This window comes from Dipodomys ordii, unplaced genomic scaffold (assembly GCF_000151885.1).
Source record: "Dipodomys ordii isolate 6190 unplaced genomic scaffold, Dord_2.0 Scaffold3, whole genome shotgun sequence".
Classification (NCBI taxonomy): Eukaryota; Metazoa; Chordata; class Mammalia; order Rodentia; family Heteromyidae; genus Dipodomys; species Dipodomys ordii.
The window spans coordinates 36977838-37001115 of NW_012267219.1; the positions used below are offsets into that span (position 1 = coordinate 36977838).

Here is a 23278-nt window from a genome sequence, read left to right on the forward strand (position 1 = left end):
AGGCATGCCATAACTGTCTCCCCATCGGAATGGCATCTCTAGAGCCGCCGGAACCGCCCCTCCCCCGTCCCCAGGAGTGCTGCTCAGATGGAAAGGCAGTTATGTGACAGTTGGGAAGTAGAAGGCCCAGACGGCAGATATAGCCCAACACAAAGAACTTTCTGATCACTGTATCAGCTGAAAGATGAACTGGGCTGCCTTTGGAGGGCCTGAGTTCTTCATCCCAGGAGGCGTTCAGGTGGAGGCGAGCTGCCCACTGAGCAGAAACTTCACAGAATGGTATCAGCAGTAAGGGGGGATTACTGAGAGGGAAGGAGCCAGGGATCCATCTTTCCCCTTCCTGGGAAAGACTTTCTCAGGACTCAAAACGCTCCCTCATTTGCCTGATATTATGACAATCACCCTATCCCCATGGGTAGTAAAAAGCAGTTAATAGGCTATGCAGAGTTTCTCAAAGAGAGGGCTATTAATTTCGTTAGTATTGCCATGGGACTGGGAAAATCTACTCTGGACCTACTAAATTGGAATCTTGGGGTGGGGGGCTGAAGGGTGCAATATGTTCTGCAGGTGATTCTTATTGTTGGTAAAGTTGAGAAGCACTGGTTTCGGTCAAACCCATGTTAGAGGTTTGAGTCCTGCCTCTACTACTTATTTACTGGGTGATCTTGGGTGTGTTGTTTAAATTTTCTAGGCTCTAGTTTTTTTTTTGTCTGTAAAATGGGGATAATAATTAGTTCTATCTTCATGGGGACTTGGTGAAATTAAATAAGATAATGTGTATGAAGTTATTGGATCACCACAGATTTCAAATTGATGTGTCTCACAATTACCTGTGAGGTAACTTTGCTGCTGATGCTATGGGCCCCATTCTCAGAAGTTCTGAATCAGTAGCTCCTGAGAAGGGACCTAGGAATGTTTATTAAGGTCCATAGGTAATTCTGATCTACATCAGAGTTTATAATACCATCCTGCTGTATTAGTGGCTTTGGAGTCAAACAGACCTACAGCCAAGACCACTGTTATGCTTAATTTAAGACCTAGAGCAAATTAGTGGAGCTTTCCTGCTTCTCCATTTTTGCCATCTTCAGAATAACTACAACACTCCCCATCTCATAAGGCTATTAATTATTATTTTCTTTTACAAATTAATGTATATGAAACACAGTTCTTTGCACATAGTAAGGGCTCGATGGATTTCAGCTAAAGTTCTAACAAAATACACAGCTTCCCATGAAAGCCTGGTGATGATGAAGTCTGTTTTGAGTTAATAAAACGTTGCGGTCTTTGACATTTAATAATATGGTACTATGAGATTAACATTTGTTGATTAAGATCATAGGCCAGGTGGATTTTTGTTGGTGATACAGTTGGCAGTTATAATAAATGCATCCCACCCGAGGGTATCCACTAAGGGACACTAAGGTGCTATTCCCTTGAGATCATGCTTGGAAGACACAGGGATCAAGTGCAAATGGAAATTCTTTTTTATCCCTTCTCTGCAAAGTATTTGACTTCACATTTTCTGTAGGAGGCAATTTTAGTTATTTTTACTTACCTGATTGATGGTTGGCAGCCTGGAACTTTGGTTTAATTCTAGACTTGAGCAATATCAAGCCTTATAGAAGAGTTAACTCTTCTAGCCCCAGGGAAGCCCTCCCTGGCCAACACCATCTTACCACTCAGGAAACTCACTGAATAATGGTCCATGTGGACCCCTCTCTCTCCTTTTCTCTGTGGCCCAGGTACCATTACTATGGCATAGCTGTGAAGGAAAGCTCTCAGTATTATGATGTGATGTATTCCAAGAAAGGCGCTGCCTGGGTGAGCGAGACGGGCAAGAAGGAAGTGAGCAAGCAGACAGTGGCATATTCACCACGGTCCAAACTTGGAACGTTGCTGCCAGAGTTTCCAAATGTCAAAGACCTAAATTTGCCAGCCAGTCTGCCCGAGGAGAAGGTAACCATGCCCGAACTGATTGCTGGGGTAGGAGGGAATAGCTTCTTTCCCTGCCTCCCTCTCATTCACACACAAACATGCACACATATGCCTTTGTTACAAAACAGTGGCTCTAAAAGTATAAAGATGTAGTTAATAATACTGTATTTACGGTATTTATATTAGTTATGACACATGTACATACTGGTGTAACAGATGAATAATAAGGTCAACTGGGTGTGAAGTGTATGGGAGGCCCTCTTTACAGCTCTTCTGCCAATCAAAAACAATTCTAAAATATAGTATCTCTATTCTGTCTATACCATCTCTCTTCCTAGCTGTCATCTGTCTGTTGACCTTCCTTATACCTGTCCTGTCCTAGAGCACTGTCTTGTTTGCACAAGGGATGAATCCCTCCTCTTGCTGAATTGCTTTTTACACAAGATAAAATTCATTTTCCTATGTGTAGGGGAGTTGGTGACATCTTGGTCTCACCAATGAAGAAGACTTTTAGAGCTAGGGTAAACCAGGTAGTTTTTTAATCACAGGGTATTTGGAGCGAGTTAGCAGAAAAACAAACCCAAGGAAGCTTCCCTTCGAGTCACATAGCGCTCTCCTACACAGTGCTCACATGCTTGGGCTTTCCCCTGAGCCTGTCTTTTGTGCTAGTTTCCTGGAGAATAACAGACCAGTCTGCTTTCAGGAAGTGTACAGCCACGTGGGGAGATGAAGTTTGTATAAGCAAACCTGGGAGAATTTAAGAAATGCATGTCTTTCTCTGACAGGAAGAAGGTGAACCTGTGTCTATAGCTAAGAACTAGAATAAAACCTTTTTTTTCTTTCAAATTTGCTTTTGGGATCAACAAACTTCCTTCCTGGTGGGGTTGGAATTCCTGGCTAATTGGAGGGACAAGCAATAGTTTTTCATATTCTTTTTTTCTCTCTCTCTCTTCCCCTTCCTTCTTTCTTTTTCTCTCTTTCTCTCTTTCCTCCCTCCCTCCTTACCTTCTTCCTTCTACTTCCTTTCTGTTCCTTTCTTTTTTTAGGGGGTACTAAACAGAATCTAGAGAACTTTTAGATGTCTGTGGTGATTTGGGCAGAAGCATTTCTTGTTATAAATAACACCCTGAACTTTGAAGTTTTTCGAATCTCAGCCAGTTAGGGGGACTTTGTTCAGCCCTCCTAAGTTCTATATTGCCAGCTAGTGTACTGGGTGGTAAACACACAGCATCACTCACACCACATTTCTTTCCTTGGAATCCACATCTTTAGGGTGGAGAATAGGGGCAGAGAGTAGGGGGGTAGGTAGAGTCTATCGCCCCGCCCCAACAGAGAATAAATGGCATACACATTGAACACCCAGGGCAGCTGTCCTATGTATTAATGTCTGCCTTTGTTGTTGATCCTCCACCCACCCCCACAGGTTTCTACCTTTATTATGATGTACAGAACACACTGTCAGAGAATACTGGACACTGTAATAAGAGCCAACTTTGATGAGGTAGGTCAACAAACGTTGAGCTGTGAATACTCTGTATGACAATATTCTGCTTCACACTTGCTCCCGCCAGGGGCCTGGGCCTGGTGTCTGCTGACTCTCATTGGCTCTCTTCATCCTGACAGGGATCCTAGGCAGTTTCCCTCATCATCCTCACTTTACAGAGTTTCTCTCTCTCTCTCTCTCTGTGCCTGGCAGGGAATGTGGGCTTTGCTTGACTTCACTAGTGATCCTGCCCTTCTTGACACGCCAGGCAGACCATTTTCCCATCAGATCATTATAGAGTCAGCATTATAGAGTCAGCATTGCCAAATCAAAGCTTTTGTCGTGAAGTTGTGATGTCATCTCTCCCCAAGGTCCTCCCCACTGGCACATTTGGCTCTGCTTTCCTTCCATTCTCAAGGCCTCATTCGCATTTTCACCTAGTTCTACCACATCCTAACCTTCTTTAAGTACACATAATTTTAAAAGCTCATTTCATTTTAAAATGTTATAGTTTAAAAAAATGAAAGGAAATGAGAAGGGATCTTGGAAGCATCTGTTCAATAACCAAAGCTCTTAACTAAAATGCCACTCAAAAGAGCTTCCAGGGCTGGGAAGGTGGCTCAGTGGTAGAGCGCTTGCCTTGAATGCATGAGGCCCCCGCGTTTGATTCCTCAGCACCACATAAGCAGAAAAAGCCGGAAGTGGCGCTGTGGCTCAAGTGGTAGAGCGCTAGCCTTGAGCTGAAGAGCTGAGGGACAGCGCCCAGGCCCAGAGTTCAGGCCCACAACCGACAAAAAAAAAAAAAAAAAAAGCCTTCCAGAAGGATGGCAAACACCTTTTATCCCATAAATCAGAGGCCTTGTGGTAGTACTTTTCAGGCAAAAACAGCAACCGCAACCACAGCAAAAAACCATGAGACTGGATATGGGCTTGACTTGAGGGAAGACAGTTATAAAAGCTCATAGTTATTGGTGGGAAAGATCCCAGAGATTTCCTCTTGTGTTTGTTTTGGGGAAAAGAAGGATATTGTGAGAGGAAAAGGGTATGAAAAGGATGTAAGATACAAAATTCTCTCCTGACATAAATTTTCTGCCTTTCTCTGTCTCACAGCTACACACATTGAGTCTTTACACTGGCTGGCCATAGACACAGCTCCAGAAGAAATAGTAATGTGTTAGTAAAGGATTATTCTTTCTCTAACTTTTACTCAGATGTCCATTTCAATGGCTGGGTGTGCATGTATTTTTGTTTGTTTGTTTGCTTTTTGGTCCTGGAGCTTGAACTCAGGGCCTGGGCACTGTCTTTTTTTGCTTGAGGCTAGCATACTTGAGCCATAACACCATTTGTGTGAGCCACTAATGCTCAGCTTGCTTTTATTTTTTTTAAAGAAAGAAAAATAGCTTATATTGTGATTTGCCTCTGTCTTATATTCTAAAATGCACTGAGACCAGCGCAAAGAATGACTAAGACAATACTAGATGCTATAACCAATCCCAGCCCCACCTGCCACTCAATCTTAACTTATTAGAAGTTTGTTACTCATAATCCAATGTGGATGGTTTTGGTTTAAGGCTGGTGGGGGGCATGATTTAGGAAGCCAAGCTTCTTCCATCTTCAGGCCTTAGAGCCTCGGAGTCCTTCTGTTATAGGTGGGAGAAAGGATTAAATGGAAGGGATATCCCATTCTTAACCTTGTCAACTCAGAAATAAAACACGTCCCCCTTGTGTTATTGGCAAGAGCTTGTCTCATGGCTCCATATTGATGCTTCAGGAGTTGGGGGGGTGTGGCCCTTCACCCAGTAGCAAGTTGTATCATGTAGTAGAAGGACTCTGACCTCTAATGGACAGCTGTCCCTCTTTGCCACAATTACTCATAATGAAACAAGTGATAGCCCTCCCTTATATTTGTATATAGCTTTATTTAACTCAAAATTCACTCTCATAATTTCATTTCACTTCCATTCACTAATTTCAACACTTATGGATTACCTAATGTTGGAGAGATGCATAAGACACACACACAGGGTAGAAGATGACAAAGGCATGGAGAAAGGTCCAAGGAAGTGATCTCATGGGAAAGGTGCCAAGTTCAAGATCTGGCTCTGCTTTCCAAGCCTTGATTCTTCATCAAAGAAGTGAAGATCAAAATAGCACCCCTATCATTCTCACCCATAAGATTACTAGAAGAAAGATGTACAAGGTTAAAGGTCTTTATCAACTGTGAATGGTCACTCAACTATTTGCTCTCATTAGATATGTCACACAGAGAATTAAGAGACTTACGTAAGGTCTCATGGTTGGGTTAGGTCCAAAATTGTGAATTACACCCTTTGTCATGTCTAGTCTAATATTCTTTCTATACTCCTGGCATGACTATTTGGTGGCCATCTTTAAGATGGGCTGATCAACACATGGCTCCCTCTACCCAATCACAAAAGAATGAAGGGGGATATCTTACCTATGAGGAACATAACTTTCTCTTACAGCTGAGAAGTCATTAGTAAGTTGATCCATCTGGTATACCTCTATTCATTGTTTAAAGGTCTCTATGATTGGTCAAGGTTACAACTTATGTTAGTATCACACTAAATTATCTTATCTGTTGTTAGTCTCAACCACCACACTATAAGCCCTGTAGCATAGAAACATTGTCTATCTTGTTTACTACTACATCCTGGCCAACCATATTATAGTATTAGGAGTTCAGTAAAATATTTTTTGGGTGGAGGAGTGGTTGGAATGATGGACAGATGGATTTTTGGGTGGATAGACAGGTATAAAAATGCCACTTACGGGGCTGGGGGTTTAGCCCAGCAGAAAGGCACCCGCCTGGCTCGCGCAAGGCCCTGGGTTCGGTCCCCAGCCCTGGGAAAAAAAATGCCACTGACTAGTAGCATGGTCATATAAGTAGAAAGAATATGTATCTCCATGTAAAATCTCTGTAAAATTTTCTCCTGACAGCATTATACAATGAGCTGTGAAGTCCCATAGTTTCAGGTGTGAGTCCTAAACCTACTGCTTACTAGCCTGTGACTTGATCTCTCTGAGCTTTGTTTGTTTTTTTTTTTGGAAGGAGTATCTGATGTATTACAACATAATAAATGGCACATATTTTGGCAGTCATTTTTAATGACAGCTTTCTGACAATGTAGCAGATAATCCAGCTGGAAGCTACTAGATATTTTCCCACATGTTGTCAATATATTAGCAATAAACTTAGACATGGCAATGAATTAGGAAATTTGCTTAGAAAGAAATCTCCTGGTAATGTTATGGCACCAAGGGAAAAGAGGCTGAGAGTTTAGAAGATTGAACCAGATAACCCAGAAAACTTGTTTTAAGTAATCATCTTTCTATCATGTGCCTTTGATTGCTTTCTTTTCCTTTTCTATTCTCTTTTTTTTCCAAGTTATGCTTGCAAGGAGTGAGGAGAACTTATCAGAATTCTTTCTTCTGTCTAATAATAAGTTTCCATTTATTAAATGCCTACACAATGCCAGGCATTTTACATAAGTTATCTTGTTTCATCCTAATAATAGGTCGGAACCATTATCTCCTGTTTTATAAAAGCTGCAAACTCTTAGGTATTTAGACCTGAGCACCAGATTCAATTTGATTTAACATGGACACATTCGATAGAGCTTTTCATCTTCAGCCCCAAATCGGTTTTTCCCAATTTGGAGATTGCTCCTACCTGCCACCTGACTTCCCAAGCCACAAACTTCCATTCTTTTCTTTTCCCCATGGTCCTTCCCCATTCATCAGAAGATGGTGTCATCCCTAAGTCCTTTTCACTTGTGATCTCCACATTCCAGCTTTTTTTTTTTTTTTTTTGTGGTCAGGAGGCTTGAACTTTGGGCCTGGGCGCTGTCCCTGAGCTCTTCAGCTCAAGGCAAGCACTCTACCACTTGAGCCACAGCACCACTTCCGGTTTTCCCACAGTTAATCGGAGATAAGAGTCTCACAGACTTTCCTATCCAGGCTTTGAACCACGCTCCTCAGATCTCAGCCTCCTGAGTAGCTAGAATTACAGGTGTGAGCCACCAGCACCCGGCTCCACATCCCAGCTTTTAATCTCTGCATGATTCTCCTTCTTTCCTTTTCCTTTTTGCCCAGAGGCACTGGAACTATTGAATACCAAATGGCAAGGAGAAGGAAGGGAGGTCAGAACTGGGCAATATTTTCCTATTAAATCTATGATGAAACAGGACTGCTCAAGTCTCTCTTTGCAGCTCAAAAGGCTTACAACAGACAGATGACTGCCAAAGGCACGTATCTCCCACAGATTTGTTTTATCCTACACAGCAGCTGATCTTTTCCAGACTTTTTGCTAGAAACTGACTGCTTATATAAAAAGACAAGGGTAGGGCTGCATGCCAGCAGAGCCAAGAAAGGCAGACAAAATTGGATTCTTCCACCGCTTAAGAATCAAGTGTGCAGAGCTGCTCACTCAGAGCGGGAAGAATAGGCAGGATGGCCCAGCAACAACTCTGAGGCTAATCCCAGGGACAAGCCGGGATCCGCAGACAAGGGAGGTTCCTCTGGGAGGCAAGCACCTTGTCCAAGAGTGGTGGCCATCTCCAGGCCCAAGCCAGGCCAATAGGCAGCCACCAGATCTGTCAATGATGGAACATGACTCCCATGGGGAGTCCTGAGAAACAGAAGTATACTGATTTCTTGGCTGTAGATGTGACAGCACCTTCATGATACAGTGATGATGATGATGATGATGATGATGATGATGATGATGGTGGTGGTAGTAGTGGTGATGATGATCATATAAAAGTGGCTAAATTCTATTAAGCATTATAATATACCATGTTTTGTTATAAGTACATTTAAACCATCTCCACCAAAACCTGTGCATAAATACTATTTTTACCCTCATTTTACAGATGAGGAAACTGAGGCTTAGAAATATTACATCTGGGATGGGAAGGTGGCTCAGTGGTAGAGCGCTTGCCTTGCATGCTTGAGGCCCTGGGTTCAATTCCTCAGCACCACATAAGCAGAAAAAAAAAGCCGGAAGTGGCACTGTGGCTTAAGTGGCAGAGTGCTAGCCTTGAGCTGAAGAGCTGAGGGATAGCGCCCAGGCCCAGAGTTCAGGCCCTGACAGGACCCCCCCCCAAAAAAAGAAATATTACATCCCCAACTGATTGTGGGACCAGACTCTGTCTAGATTTTTCTTTGTTTTGATTTTCCTGACTGAAAAGTTGGCAAATATTTTCATTTATCATGGAATAAACTAGGCACATTAGGTCTCACAACCTATAGAGCTGTCTTTCATTCACACTTCGATCAGTATTTTGGCAATCACCGTCTCTTCCTAGAAAGTCTGAGGGTATTGCTTCTCTCTCCATCCCTGTCCCACAGACCCATGTCCCGTGCTTACACGGGGAAGTGCAGGCGGGCTGGCATCAAGGACTTCTATTCATGGGAGACTGATTCCAGGTGGCCATGCTGGCGATGGGCAGGGTTCCATCTCCTTGGACAAAAATAACAAGATCCTACTCCTAGGAGGGGTCTGAAGGCTGCTGCAGGCCATCATGGCAGGGACAGAAAGCTGGAGAGTGACAGTAGACAGGAAGGGCCATGGGCCTCAGGAATGAGGTAGGATTCCATTTACCAAGGGACAAACAAACTGGCCACGAGGCTGACTGGTGGAAGGATCAAGGTAAATGTAGACTCTTATCATTTCCATGCTTTGCTGTCTGACTTCAGACAATTCACTTACTATCTCTGTGAGTGGAGGCCCTGTTAGGCGTTCCCATATTAGAGAATATGGCTTAGAGAGGACCCCAGGAAAGAAATTTCATGGAGTTATTGAGACCAGCAAAGTACCAGACTGGATATGATAACTTATCCCACATTGGTTGAGGAATGATTTGGGGGACCTGGGATTTGGGAAATGATACTTATGGGGCCCAAGTGTGCCTATCTTGGGGAGAAGGAAGACTACATGGCCCTGAATTAAAGTGTCCCCAGCCTCAGGACGGGCTGCTACTCCATGTTAGCAGAAGTGTATGTATTTGGAGATGTTTAGTATATACACTAGCTTACCATCTTCTATTTCCTATCACTTCACTCACCTTATCCTACCCTTCACCCTTCTGTCTCCTCTTCTGCCCTCTACACACACACACACACACACACACACACACACACACACACACACACACACAATGATGTAGGCTCAGGAGGCACCAAGGGATTCTCTGCTTTAGCCATTCAGTGCTCAGCAATGAGATCTCTATCATGATCATATGGATAACCATGATTCCACTGCACATGCTCAGTGGACCACTCTGCACTTGTCTGTGAATAAGAAGTCAGCCTCACACATTTCACACACCGATGGAGCTGCCTGCTTCTGTATCTGCATTCCACAACAGGACCAAGGATCTTCAGGACAATGGAAAGTTTGAAATACAAAAAGGCTGGTGCATTTCTACCTAATTTGGGGGGACAAAATTTTGAATCAAGACTTTCACATCTGGCTCCTTCCTTTGGCCACACCTGCAACTCCATCTCTTTTCCTTACCTCCCAGAACACCCAGAAACTCCTGAAGCACCCGTGGGCCCAAAGAGCAGTGAGTGCTGGTGTTCAGATCTTTATAAAACAGTTCCCCAGCCAGTGGCTCATACCTGTAATCCTAGCAACTCAGGAGGCTGCGATCTGAGGATTTCCAGCCTGGATAGGAAAGTCTTTGAGACTCCAGTTATCCCCAGTTAACCACACACACACACACACACACACACACACACACACACACACAGCCAGAAGTGGAGCTGTGTCTCATTGATAGAGCATTAGCCTTGAGCCAAAAAGCTCAGGGACAGTGTCTAGGCCCTGTGTCTCATTGATAGAGCATTAGCCTTGAGCCAAAAAGCTCAGGGACAGTGTCCAGGCCCTGAGTTCAAGCCCCAGGACCAACACACACACACACACACACACACACACACACACACACAGTACCCCCACCTTCCCTCCTGAACTACTTCTCCCCCTGCAGCAAGCTTTGAAGGAGCCTATGCGTGAAATGAGCTGCTCAACTTCTAAGCAAAGGAGGCCACAGACAGCCAGGCCAGGAGCGTCTCCAGCAGTGCGCCTGGTTCATGCATGTGCAGGGGATGACTTGGGGCAGAAAGGGCTCCCTCCAGCACTCCAGGCTGGGGGAGGGGAGGGGTCTGCTGCAGATGGGGAGTTAGCAGCCCTGCAGACTAGACTGCATAGATGAGGGCCCGTGGTTCTCGTTGGGAGGACCTCCCTAAACTCACGTTTCTCTCTGTGGGTCCCCACAGGTTCAAAGTTTCCTTCTGCACTTTTGGCAAGGAATGCCACCCCACATGCTGCCCGTATTGGGCTCCTCCACGGTGGTGAACATCGTCGGCGTGTGCGACTCCATCCTCTATAAGGCCATCTCCGGGGTGCTCATGCCCACCGTGCTGCAGGCGTTACCTGACAGGTGGGCACGCTCGTTTTCAGCTCCCCTTGTGGGGAAACCCAAGCCCTCGTTATAATCGTGCTCTGTGCCTTGCAAAGATCTTTAATACTGGGCATTGAACTACCGGCTCCAAATTCAAGAGGTAGAATAGGGTACACAGGGAAAACTCTGCCTGTCCTTTTCCCATTCCCCAGACCACTTTGTGACTCCCAGAGCAGCAGATCCAATCCTACTTGGGGTCAGCCTTACCTGATATGCACATGTAATCCATGTATAGAACACACTAGTTTCTCTTTTCTCACTGCAATGGTTACACTTTGGTGTGTACTGTTGACTGTATATGCTGTTCTGTGCCTTGCTCTGAAACAAACCGGTTTAACCCTGTGTCTTACAAAGGACAGCTTCATCCCCACCCTGCCATAAGATGGACTGACTCACTGGGACCCTCCCCTGAGAGGGAGGGTGGGAAGAGTCAGGAGATTGGCCTCTGACCCCATCCTGTGAGACTGCATGCTGGTGCTCTACCACTGGAGCCACGGCTCCACTTCTGGCTTTTTTTTTTTTTTGGTAATTAATTTCCCAGGCTGACTTCAAACTTCAATCCTCAGATCTCAGCCTCCTGAGAAGCTAGTATTAGAGGTGTGAGCCACCAGCGCCCAGCTTTTTTTTTTTATATGATCTGACAGTTTTCCTTTTTAGTTGCGTTGTCTAACCCTCTACAATTACTGTAATTATATGGTTGAGTTAAATCTTCCATCTTGCTACTTGTATTCTATTAGCTTCATTGGTGTTCTCTTAGCTCCATTGGTTCTTTCCTCTTTCCTGTGTCTGGTTTGGGTTAATTATGTTTTATCCATATATTTATTACCTTGATTATCATGTTACTTATATGTGTTGGGTTTTTTTTAAACTAATGGTTACTTTGGGTTTATATACCCTTAGCTGGTTAAATATACGTCCAAATAACATTATACTCCTTCACATACAGTATCAAAACCTTAGAACAGTATACTCAATCTGTCAGCCTTTCTTTTGTACTATTGTTGCCATTTTGTACCTAGATATGCTGTCAACTTGCAAAATATTATAACAATGTATGCCTCTGATAATTGTTTGATAATTACATTTTAGAGTTATATAAGCTATGGAATCTGATCTTTATATCTATGTTCTTTCCAATGATTCCTGATCTTCTTTTCTCTCTATTTTTTTTTTCGGCAGTACTGGGATTTCGAACACTTGCTAAGCAAGCATTTTATTTTAGATAGGGCCTTGCATTTTTGTCTAGGGCTGGTCTGGGACTGCAATCCTCTTGTGCATGTCTCTGACATAGCTGGGTTAGAGGTGCACTCCATCACACCCAGTGAATTGATGGAAAATGGGTTCTTGTTAACTTTTTGTCCAAGCTGGCCTCAAAGCTCAATCCTCCAAACCCTCTGCCTCCTGTTTAGTTTGGGATTCAGGCATGATTTGCATTTCTTTAAGTAAAGTATTATTATCTTGTGATACCCTAATCCTCTGCCTGCAGAATTTTCATTGATATTTCCTGTGTTGAAAGTCTGGTGGTAATGAATTTATATTTTTTTCTCTGAAATGTATTTTGTTTCTTTTTCATTTTTGAAAGATACTTTCACTTGGCTTAATACTGTGAATTCACCAGTTTTGTGAGTGTGTGTTTTATTTGGTTTTCAACATTTTAAAGACTTCACTCCACTACTTTTGGCTGGCATGTTTGTTCAAACATCTTTTCTCTATGTGTGACATGTGCTTTTGGTTCTTGGTTGCCCTAAAAAAATTTCTCTCTCCTTGGTTAGTTTCTAGGTGTTTGACAATGATATATCTATGAGTTTGGTTTTATTTTTCATTCTGATTAGAGTTTTGTGAGCTTTTTGGAACTTTGATTTAATATATCTTACTATATTAGGAAATTTCCCAGACATGTTCCTTATTTCTTCTCTTCTCCTGGTATTACAACAACAAGGATGTTAGAACATTTGATATTGTCCCATAACTTGGAGGCTCTGTTTTTGTTTTTGTTTTTCTTACTAGTTTTTCTCAATGAGTTTAGACTGAGTAATTGTTGAACTATCTTCTAGTTCACTGATTTATTCCTTGATAGTCTGGTAATGCTGATGGCTTTGTCTCTTGGGAGTTGATTTTTCTGCCTTGATTTTGAATACCTTATGAGTTTGACTGACTACAGAAACGTTTAAAACAACAGACACTAAAGCAAACAGCAGTAATGCCCAAAATGGGTATACCTGTCCGCCTAGATTTGGATGAGAGTTGCTGGGTAAAGAGTTACTCAAGAAGTCATTAGGCTTGGGCTTTGTTGCTGCTATGCCTTACCTTCAGTGTATCACCAAATTGTTCTGAGGTCCTTGTGTTTAGGTTGGGAGCTGTGGACTCCCTGCCCCAACCTTACTTTGTTTGCGCCAGCCTCATCTTTCACCTTCCCTGTGTAATCACTACAGTTGGTGCTTGTCACTTCTTAGTTGGGACTTAGGATGGCACCTACTTCACACTATGAGGTGGAAAATGAAAGAAGTTACGTGTGAAGTGTTTAGAGACTGGCACTTATTAACAAGTAATGCTATTATCACATTGGAGCTGTTTGTAACAGCATCACAGTGGAGGTCACCTGGGGACCTGGAGTGCTCAGTGAAGATGCAGGAGAAAGTCTGAAGCTGGAGTCACCTTCCCAAAAAGAGAGGAAAAGGAGTCTCAGCCTAGGAAGCGGGCTGGGAGGAGGCAGGATGGTCAGGGTGCAGGTGAGCCTCCAGGGAAGAGAGGAGGGAAGGTGAAGAAGGGAGTGGCAGTCAACCTGAGCTTGGCCCTAACAGGAAGTAAGCGCACTACAGGGAAGAGGTGAGCCAATCAGAATACAGAGCACTCCAGGACCCAGTAACAAGATGCTACTCTTGGAGTAAGAGAAGATTAAGCAACTGAACAAGACAATGTTCTTTCTCTTATACAATATGTGGATCTTGTTTGGATTTTGACTATACCATTGACAGGAATAGAGGAATTTGAACACAGACTGAATGTTAGATGATGTTACAGAATTAACCATTCATTCTGTTAGGTATACAAATGACATGAGGATTTTAAATGCACACACACGTGAGTGCATGTATACATATACATCCTTAGGAGTGCACACAAAGCTCCTATGAGTGAATAACACTGTGGGTTTGCTGAGGACATTCAAGAAAAGAAAAATGCGGCATGTAGTACATTTAATTAATTAATTTAACTAAGTAAGCAAGTAAACCGGAAAAATAGTGCTAGTTGTTGAAAGAGGGTCTTGAGTGTTTAGAGCTTTGTTTTATTATCTTATCTGAGTGTATATATTTGAAATTTGATGATAAACAAGTTTAAAAGCAAGCCTTCATGCCTGGTAGAGTTTAGTTCTGATATAGGGCACACAAGAAAAGAAGCAGGTTGGCGGAGAAAGCGAGGGCTCTCTTTGGGCATGGGGAGTCTGACCTACCCTTGGGAGAGGTGTCCTATGCACAACGGGCCCGAGGTATAAAGGTGAGTGCAGATGGTAACTGAAGTTGACGATGGAGAAATTTCTGACTAGTGGAGGAACAAGCTTTGTGAGGAGAAGGCCCAGGACTAGACCCGAGGAACTGGAAGACAAAATGGGCAGATAAAGGGTGGCAAGCTGTGTGGCTGCAAGAAGAGAAGACTGAGGGCAACAGATGCCAAAGGAAGCCAAGGAAGGCAAGGGGGGTGTGGACAGTCAACATGGAGAGAGGGCCTGGTGTCCAGTATGACCACAGAGCGTTCCATGGGGGACACTGGGCCTCAGGCTAGGAGAAGGTTGATTTTCATAGCAAGAGCTAGAAAATGGTGTTCAATGTCTTTTAAATCTGAATCCCCCATCTCTCACAGTCCAACCTAATCAGTGCTTCTCACCTCTAGCCCTCTCTACTTCTTGTCTCAAAACGGCTCTTCACTCTCCAAATCTACTATGGTTTGGAGGGTTTGCCAGTGGTCTGCCAATTTAAATGCTTACCATTGCTTCCTAACTCCCACCTTCACGCTCCCCACAGGCTCTCCAAAAACACAAAGGAAAATGACCTAGGTAACTTGTAGGCAGGGACAGAAGAGGGAAACTGGGAGAAAGTGAGGAAAGAGGTGACACTGTAAGAAAAAAAAAGAAAAGAAAAAGAAATGCACTCAACATGACCTATGAAACGGCAATCCCTTAATAATAACAATACAATTATATATGTGTGTGTGTGCATATACATATATGTGTGTGTATATATATATATATATATAACATATTTTTAAAAAACCATAAAAGAGCACAGTTTACTTGTAGAAATCCTTCTGGATGCCACTTTATCCGACAGTGGCTTTTTCCTACACAACTGTGTACCATAGGCTACCATTTCTCAACAAGGCCTGGCTGCCGGATGTGTTTGAGCAGATCTGCTATGTGGCCCAGTCTGGTAGCAGCTAAATCACAACGAGGGAAGTAAAACCCTCTAGAGAAGCCTTTGGGGAGGACAGGGCACCCAGAGAAGGTACCTAAAATGCACCGTGTCCCTTTTCAGCTTAACTCAGGTGATTCGAAAGTTTGCCAAACAGCTGGATGAGTGGCTGAAAGTCGCCCTCCACGACCTCCCTGAAAACTTACGAAACATCAAATTTGAATGTAAGTACTACATCTGGGAGCAGAATGAATGAGAGAGCAGCATTGACTGCCAAGTATTTTACATAGGTTATTAATAAGATGATAGCCGCTAAAATGTTCTGTTGGCCTACAATGACCCAAGTACTATGCTTAGTACTTGACAGGCAGAAACTTATTGAATCCTTATGGAATGTTTATTATGGGTGGCAAACTTGAAGAGGAATTCAGACTTAGAGAGTGAGGTAGGTAGCAGAGACAAGATCTATTTCCCATGTCAAATTTTCTGCTTCATTCAACTCCCATGCCCCCCCAAGTCACACAGTCTCCCCATGCTGGTAACCAAACTCATGTCTAAGTGACCTCAAATCTCTGAGATTTCCTCCAAGCTCCTCCAAGCACCAAATAGTGGAGGCTGTTTACTGAGAACAGCTTAAAGGATTCACATCGTCTCTTGTCTAATTAGCAAGCCAAATTAATATTTCTCCTGAGGGGGGTGAGGGAGGGCTGAGGAATGGGGGTTTTCTCTGTGCTGACTGCCCCCCTTCTCAGTGATGTTCTGAATCCATATGTCTGCACCTGTGAAGCTTGTGTCCATTCATTTGTTGCTATTAAGCAAAAAGGAAATGATTTTTAAAGCAACATCAAAATCAATATATGTATATATATACATATATATATATATATATATATATGTTTCTTAAAGCTCTATTTGAATACAGCTTGCTATTCTTGCCCAAAATAAGTGGCAAGAGGAAAATAAGGGCGATCAAATTACTCTCTCTGCAGGCCAGGGAACACTTTCAGACTGGCTTTGAGGCCACCCCGCAGTGCCCATCACCTACTGATAAAGCCCGCTTTATTTCACGGCTCTCAGTTCTTTTCTTTTCTCCCACACTAAATTCCACATCACAAAGTTAGAGAAAAAGTAATTAAGGAGATGGATTAACGATTGATCAGCCTGGAAAATAAAAAGTTCATCTGTTCCACCCCCCTTCCCTGCCTCCTCCTGTCCTCCCCATCCTCATTCCTCTACCCCACACCCTATTTTTCAAACCAGGCCAGCCCTGAGTGCAGATTAGAATAATCCTAGGGAAATTTCAGAGTATTTTTTTGTGTGAGCAGTTCAAAAACGAATGAGAAGAATGCTCCATGCCCATTTTAATTACACCAAGCAAACAAACCAGTTCAAAGTCGGCAGTGAGGCGGTTCCAGGGCCCTTCCTCCTGTGTGTCCCCTGGGAAGTGGCTCTTCCCAGGGATCCTACAAATTTGGGGCCTTGCCAGAGACAGAGACAGAGACAGAGAGACAGAGACAGAGAGACAGAGAGAGGACTCAGGAAGAATGAATACCTTGAGCCCTCGCCTTTCTTTTTTTTTTTCTTTTTCCTTTTTTAATTCTTTTTTTTTTGGGGGGGGGGCCAGTCGTGGGGTATGAACTCTGGGCCTGGGCGCTGTCCCTCAGTTCTTCAGCTCAAGGCTAGCCCTCTACCACTTGAGCCACAGCGCCACTTCCGGCTTTTTTCTTTTTGCTTATGGAGTGCTGAGGGATTGAACCCAGGGCCTCAAGCATGCAAGGTAAGCGCTCTACCACTGAGCTACCTTCCCAGCCCGCCCTCACCTTTCTTATCTGCCCTAAAATCCACAGATACAAGGTCACTTCAAATGACCAGCATATTCACCCAGGAAATAAGCCCCTTTCTTAAAGGTTGCAATCATCAAAACCCACAAACAGGCCAGGAGGAGCATTTGGTAGAAAAGCCAGATGAGATGATGAATGCAAAGCCACATCTGAGTGCTTTCCACTGAGATACATCAAGGGTCCTATTGAACATACTACTTTTTTTTAAAGGGGCTTCTTCAAAGCTTTCATCTGATTCCTGTAATTATTGATGGGGAGAAGAGATTGAGCTTGCAATTAGTGAAATGAAAGACAAGTAAATAATCGCTTTTACTCACAGTTGATTAACGCCACCATTTCTCACACCTGCCGGTGTGGTGAGTGTGTGACTTTGAAATCAGTCCCCTAACACCCAAATAGGAGAGCAAAGAATAAAATGCAAAGTTTTGCCTGTGGGAGGTGGGGGGGGAAGGAAGGGGTGGGGGGAGGGAGGGGGAGCTTACAATGGGGGCGGGCAAGGAGAAACACAGTCAGGCAAAGTAGGGAAGCTACTGTTTGAAAACTACCTCTGGAAAATCCAAGGTAAGATCATAACACACACAAATATTTCAAACTACTTTTTGCTTCTTTTGCAGTGTCCAGAAGGTTTTCCCAAATTCTGAGACGGCAAACCTCACTAAATCATCTCTGCCAGGTAGCTTTCTTGTATCATGCATTAACTACCACCAACATGCGGTGACATAGTGGGCCCTTAAAGCCTTCCTGTAACACCTATCTGGTGCTTTCACAAGCACCATCTCTATTAACTTGAATTTATACAATAAAGACATCGAAGGTGAATAGTTTCAGCACATACACACAGTACTAGGGTTTGAACTCCATGTTTGATACTTGCTAGCTAGGTGCTCTCCCACCTGAGCCATACCCCCAGACCTCTTTGCTTTAGAGTCTCCTGTTTATCCCCAAGTTGGCCTGAATTGTGATCCTGCTATTTGTACAGCCTATGTAGCTGGGGTGACAGGCATGTACCACCACACCCAGCCTTTATTGGTTGAGATAAGAGTTTGGAAGAGTTTTGTTTTTTTTTTTGCCTGGGTTGGTCTCAAACCTAGAGTTCCTCCTGGTTTTTGGCATTCTGAGTAGCTAAAGTTAAAAACATAAGTCACTGGGCCTGGCTACACAATCATATCTAATATTAGCTGTCCCTAAACCATTTTCTAATTTAAAAAAATTTAGTGGTGACAGGGTTTGAGCTGGCACAACACCATTGAGACAAACCTCCAGTCCTGTTTTTCACAGGTTGTTTTTAGAATAGGGTCTTGTTCCCTACCAGGCACACCTGAGCCACGATCCTCTACTTTAAGCTTCCTATAGTTGCTGAGAATTCAGGCATTCATCCACCTTGTCTAGCTTTCCTCCATGAAGAGGTTCCATGGACTTTTCTACCTGGGTTGACCTAGAACTTCAGTCCTCTAGTTTTCAGCCTCCTAAGTAACTTGAGATGACAGGTGTTTACCACCATCTCTTGTGAGCTTTTCTGCCCAATCTGGCCTCAAACCTAGATCCTCCCATTCCCAACCTCCCAAGTGGCTAGGATTAGAAGTATGGTCCACAGAGTTTCTAACATCAGTTGCCTATAAACCTTTCAGATATGTTCTAAGCTCACAGTTCTGTGCTGCTCTGAAATAAACTTCAGTTTTCAGCCACTATTGACATTGTTGAGGGTACACAGTTCCATGTGCTTTAGCTGTTTGTGCAGCATCCTTGGCCTCTACCCACTAGATATGAGTAGTTTCATCCACCCAACTCCAGTTATGACGAGTAAGAATGCCAATGCTGCCTGAGTTGTAAAATTGTCCAGGCTGTGAGCCATTGAGTCAAAAGAGATAAACAGTTAACAGGGTGATTTGCTTGTTGTGTCATCTGAAAGAGTTGAAAGCTACCCAATATAATACATAAAACATATGTTAAGCCAGGCACCAGTGGCTCATGCCTATAATTCTAACTACTCAGGAGGCTGAGATCTGAGGATCATGTTTCAAAGCCAGCCCAGGCAGAAAAGTCCATGAGACTCTTATGTCCAATAAACTCCTCAGAAAAACCAAAGTGGCACTGTGGCTCAAGTGGTAGGGTGCTAGCCTTGAGCACAGAGAGGCTCAGGGACAGAGCTAAGGCCCTGAGTTCAAGCTCCAGAACCAGCAAAAATGATATGGATATAAAAATGTTTATAATAAATTATAAATAAAATATAATAAATATAAACAATATAAATACATAATAGTATAATAAATATTTACCAAATTTTGTTGAGGTTTTTCCAGATCAGAATTACTTTTAGCACAAAAATACAAGCCTGGAGTGTCTAACGTAGAAGTGGAGGCTTCCACCCTTACGCCCTCTTTGTAGTAGTAATAGGATGGATTTTAATTGTGTTTCTGGATCTTCACAGAGGGCACCTAAGTCCATTATGGCAACCTACTAACATTACACTTTGGCTACTAATGACCTTAAAGCAGAAGTAGCTAACTAGTGGCCATGGGCCAAGTCTGGCCCTCAGACATGTACAATTCTTTTTCGATATGCATCTGTTCAAAAATTTGTTTTGGTCACTAGCAGTTGAAACTAGGATGACAGCCAAACACTCAAACTGGCAGGCAGTCCCAAAGCAACGTGTGCCCAGGCAGGTAGTCAGCTGCCCAGCTGGGTCTCTCTCAGTGGGCACCATCCTCTGGCACTTGCTCTCTCCCTCTCTCCCTCACCTCCCCCCACTCTCTCTTTCTCTCTCTCTTATGGTTGGCCCACCTCAATCACTGTGGGGCTTGTGTGGGCAGGATTGCAAGATCTTTGGTAGGGTGCTATTTGGTTCTTGGTTGATGCTAGTTATTCAAGGTCAAAGTGGGAGGGAGGGGGTTCTGGATAGAGGAGCCTCAAGGAAGGCTGCAAGTCAGGATCCCAAAGCATTAAAGGATACCTCCCCACACCTCCCAGTTCCTGCCCTGCCTATGATACAAAGTGCCCAGGGATGGTATGTGGACCCAAAGAAACCCAGATTCCTGCCAGCTGCAGGGAATGGGCCGAGCCTGGCAGAGTAGTGGGAATCAGGAAAGAAAGTGACCATTAGCATAATAAACACAACCATATACTGGTTGTGCCTGCCAGCCTGGCCCTGGCCCTGTGGTTCTCTTCTTCATCCTCCATTGTGGAAGAGGAAGAAGGAGTCACAACGGGGAACACAGACCTCGTTTGAGTGCCCCGCCCTGGGGCTCAGATAGTTTAGGAAGGACTTCACCCCTATAATGTACATGTAGGCAAAACACACCCACTCCTATGGCAAAACCATGTGTAGGGCAAGCATAAGCACTTGCGCAGACACATGTACATGCACATGCATGTGCATGCACACACACACACACACACACACACACACACACACACACACACACACACACACCAGATCCATCAGCTAGACAGCAACGCCATGTGTGCTTGAACCCAGAACACTTAACCTGTGCATTCTGTTGCTTACATTATCATTAGAGACTGGTACAACTCCTGTATTCATATATTCTAGGCCTCTGACCTTCAAAGACTTCTGCAATTATTTAAGTAGGATTTCCCTTGTGCTTGGACAGTCTGGGTGTAGCAGGAGGTTGTCAGTATTTACCTTTGTCTGAAGTTCAGGAGCATTAGGAGACTTACAGTATCCTCATATATTTTAAACCTTTTTAATTTTCAGTTAACACATTTTGAAAACATGCCAAGTCAAGGGAACAATCCTGGATGTGTTTTTATTTGTTTTCATTGGTATTGTTCCAACTTGGCGGTGTTGTTCCAAGTATTATTCTACTTTTAAATTTAAGTCTACTAATCAGGGTTTGCTGTGAAAAGTCACAGCTTTAAAAGATAATAATGTCTCTGTCTCTGTCTCTGTCTCTGTCTCTCTCTCTCTCTCTCTCTCTCTCTCTCTCACACACACACACACACACACACACACACACACACTACCAGATCTTGTGGTATAGGTATTTTTTCTTCATCTCAATTATTCATAATTGTTTCAGTCTCTGAAGTTACATGAAAGCAAAAACAGAAAACTAAAGACTAAAATGTTTGACATGGTCAGGCCACTAGTGGCTCACACCTATAATCCTAGCTACTCAGGAGGCTGAGCCCAAGCAGACAAATCTAAGAGAGTCTTATCTTCAATTAACCAGCAAAAAGATGAAAGTGAGATTTGGCTCGAGCTGTAAAGCACTAGCCTATAGCCAAAAAAAAAAAAAAAAAAAGTCAAATTGAGAGCACAATGCCCTGAGTCCAAACCCCACAATCAGCACCACAAGCTTGAAAATGCATTTATCTGAAAGTTCTGGGGCTAAATCTACAGGCCCATCCCACAAGCTCACCCAGAAAGCTGACAGATCTTTGGGCTTCATCTCATTGTCCACTGTCTGGCAGGATGGGCTGAGAACAAACAGCATTGGTCTGGCTGAGGCCACTCTGGTAGTCATCAATCAAGGACTGTGAGGAGGGATCCACGGTGCCTGGCTTATCTTGAGTTCCAACATCATCCTTTACTTTCCTGAGATTGACTTTTCCTGACTTTCCCAGCAAAGCCATTAAAAAGGCCCAGAAGGAAACCAAGGGGGGAGGGGTCTTGACCTAACATCCCATGTACTAACGAGGGGATTGTCCGGGTGACAGGCATCTCGCACCGTGATCCACAGTGCAGATATCACGTTCCAAATGCTGGAGGACTGGCGGAATGTGGACCTGAGCAGCATCACCAAGCAAACCCTCTACACCATGGAGGACTCTCGAGATGAACACCGGAAGCTCATCATCCAGTGTAAGTTCCCACCAGGGACCAAGCTCCTTCCATTCTTTGTTTTTAAAAGAAAGGAAACAAAAACATACCTTGGTACATATGTAAGTGGTATTTCCACTCTATTTCTCTCTCCCCGGATCCTGCCTTCTTTGTTATTCCTGATAAGTGGGCAGATCCAGGTGTGTGTGGGGGGGGGGAGAGAGTTGGTTAATTGACCAAGCGGGACACATTATGAACACGCCTGGCACATTTGGGCGGCTTGCAACATCATGCAAAGGACCCTAGACGTGAGCCTGCCTGCAGACATCTCTTCCACAGTGGTACCCAAAGAATGAGAAGGAAAACTTCATGGAAGTGTGCCTAGAACTAGAACCCCCATCGAAGGTTGAGGTGCTAAGGAACAAATGCTTTCCCTGGGAGGTTCCTGTTCAAGAAGCTTTTCCCTTTAAGGCCTCTCCAAAGGCAAATGGAGCATCTGAAATGTTTGACCCTCCCTCCATGGCGCAGAGCTTCTTTCTTGGCTAACCTAACTTAACTCAGGATTATTCCTCTTTCATCCACAGCAACACACAACCCACCTTTTTTCTCTGTGAGGAATGTTAGAGAATAAAAAAATCTTTGAGACATGGCAATCTGTCACCTGTCTACTCTGCCAGCTCTGATAAACGCACCAAAAGCATAATCTCATTTACTCTGCACACGAAAGCCATGAGCCACCCTTCTCCTGTCACCTCCTGAGAAACATTCATCCCTACAAGAGCTTTTACCCAGGTTCAAAATGGCTACAAAGTAGCCCAGGTGGGCCTTGAACCTAAGCCTAGTCTCAGCCTCACCATCAGTCGCTAGGGTTGCTTCTGTTGGCAGAGCAGAAGAGACCAAAAAGGTATGAAATGTAGATGAGTTTCAGAGCTTCAGGATCTTTCCAAGTGCTTTCCATCATGCTTCCTGTTCTGTTCTGCATTACCCATTTCCAGTTAGGAAGGCCAAGAGAAAACATGGCCCCAGCACCCGAGCAGCATGGGGCTACCTCTGATCCACCTGTCATCAGGACCTTGCAATGGGCCAGGTATGGATCAGGCATCCAGGAACAAGAGGGGAATAGAAAGCTACCTAGAGGCATCCAAGTCCTTAGCTCTGCCCAGCAGTTTCCAACTCAGTCCCTTCTTTCCCTCAGCACCTCTCTTAGAGAAGGAAAGGGAGCTGAAGACTAAGGGAAGAATACAATCAACCAAGGGACATGGGCTGCAGCACTGTGAAGGTCATGACTGCCTCTTTCTCCTGTGAAAGAACTTTCTAGATGCTCTCTTAAAGTTCTCTTCAAT

General features: G+C 43.9%; 1 protein-coding gene across 2 annotated transcripts in view; it reads left to right on the top strand.

Moving 5' to 3' along the window:
• Positions 1 to 23278, top strand: part of Rfx4 (regulatory factor X, 4 (influences HLA class II expression)) — a 142557-nt gene that overhangs the window by 80972 nt on the left and 38307 nt on the right. Inside the window, exons 1-7 of one of the 2 annotated variants that reach the window (XM_013019421.1) lie at positions 85 to 279; positions 1743 to 1956; positions 3359 to 3436; positions 10721 to 10884; positions 15435 to 15535; positions 17767 to 17825; positions 21833 to 21977. In XM_013019421.1, the coding sequence (XP_012874875.1) occupies positions 185 to 279; positions 1743 to 1956; positions 3359 to 3436; positions 10721 to 10884; positions 15435 to 15535; positions 17767 to 17825; positions 21833 to 21977 (856 nt within the window). In that variant the 5' untranslated portion in view covers positions 85 to 184. Of the gene's footprint in view, positions 1 to 84; positions 280 to 1742; positions 1957 to 3358; positions 3437 to 10720; positions 10885 to 15434; positions 15536 to 17766; positions 17826 to 21832; positions 21978 to 23278 lie in introns of those variants that run through there. The other variant, XM_013019412.1, reaches the window with a different exon arrangement.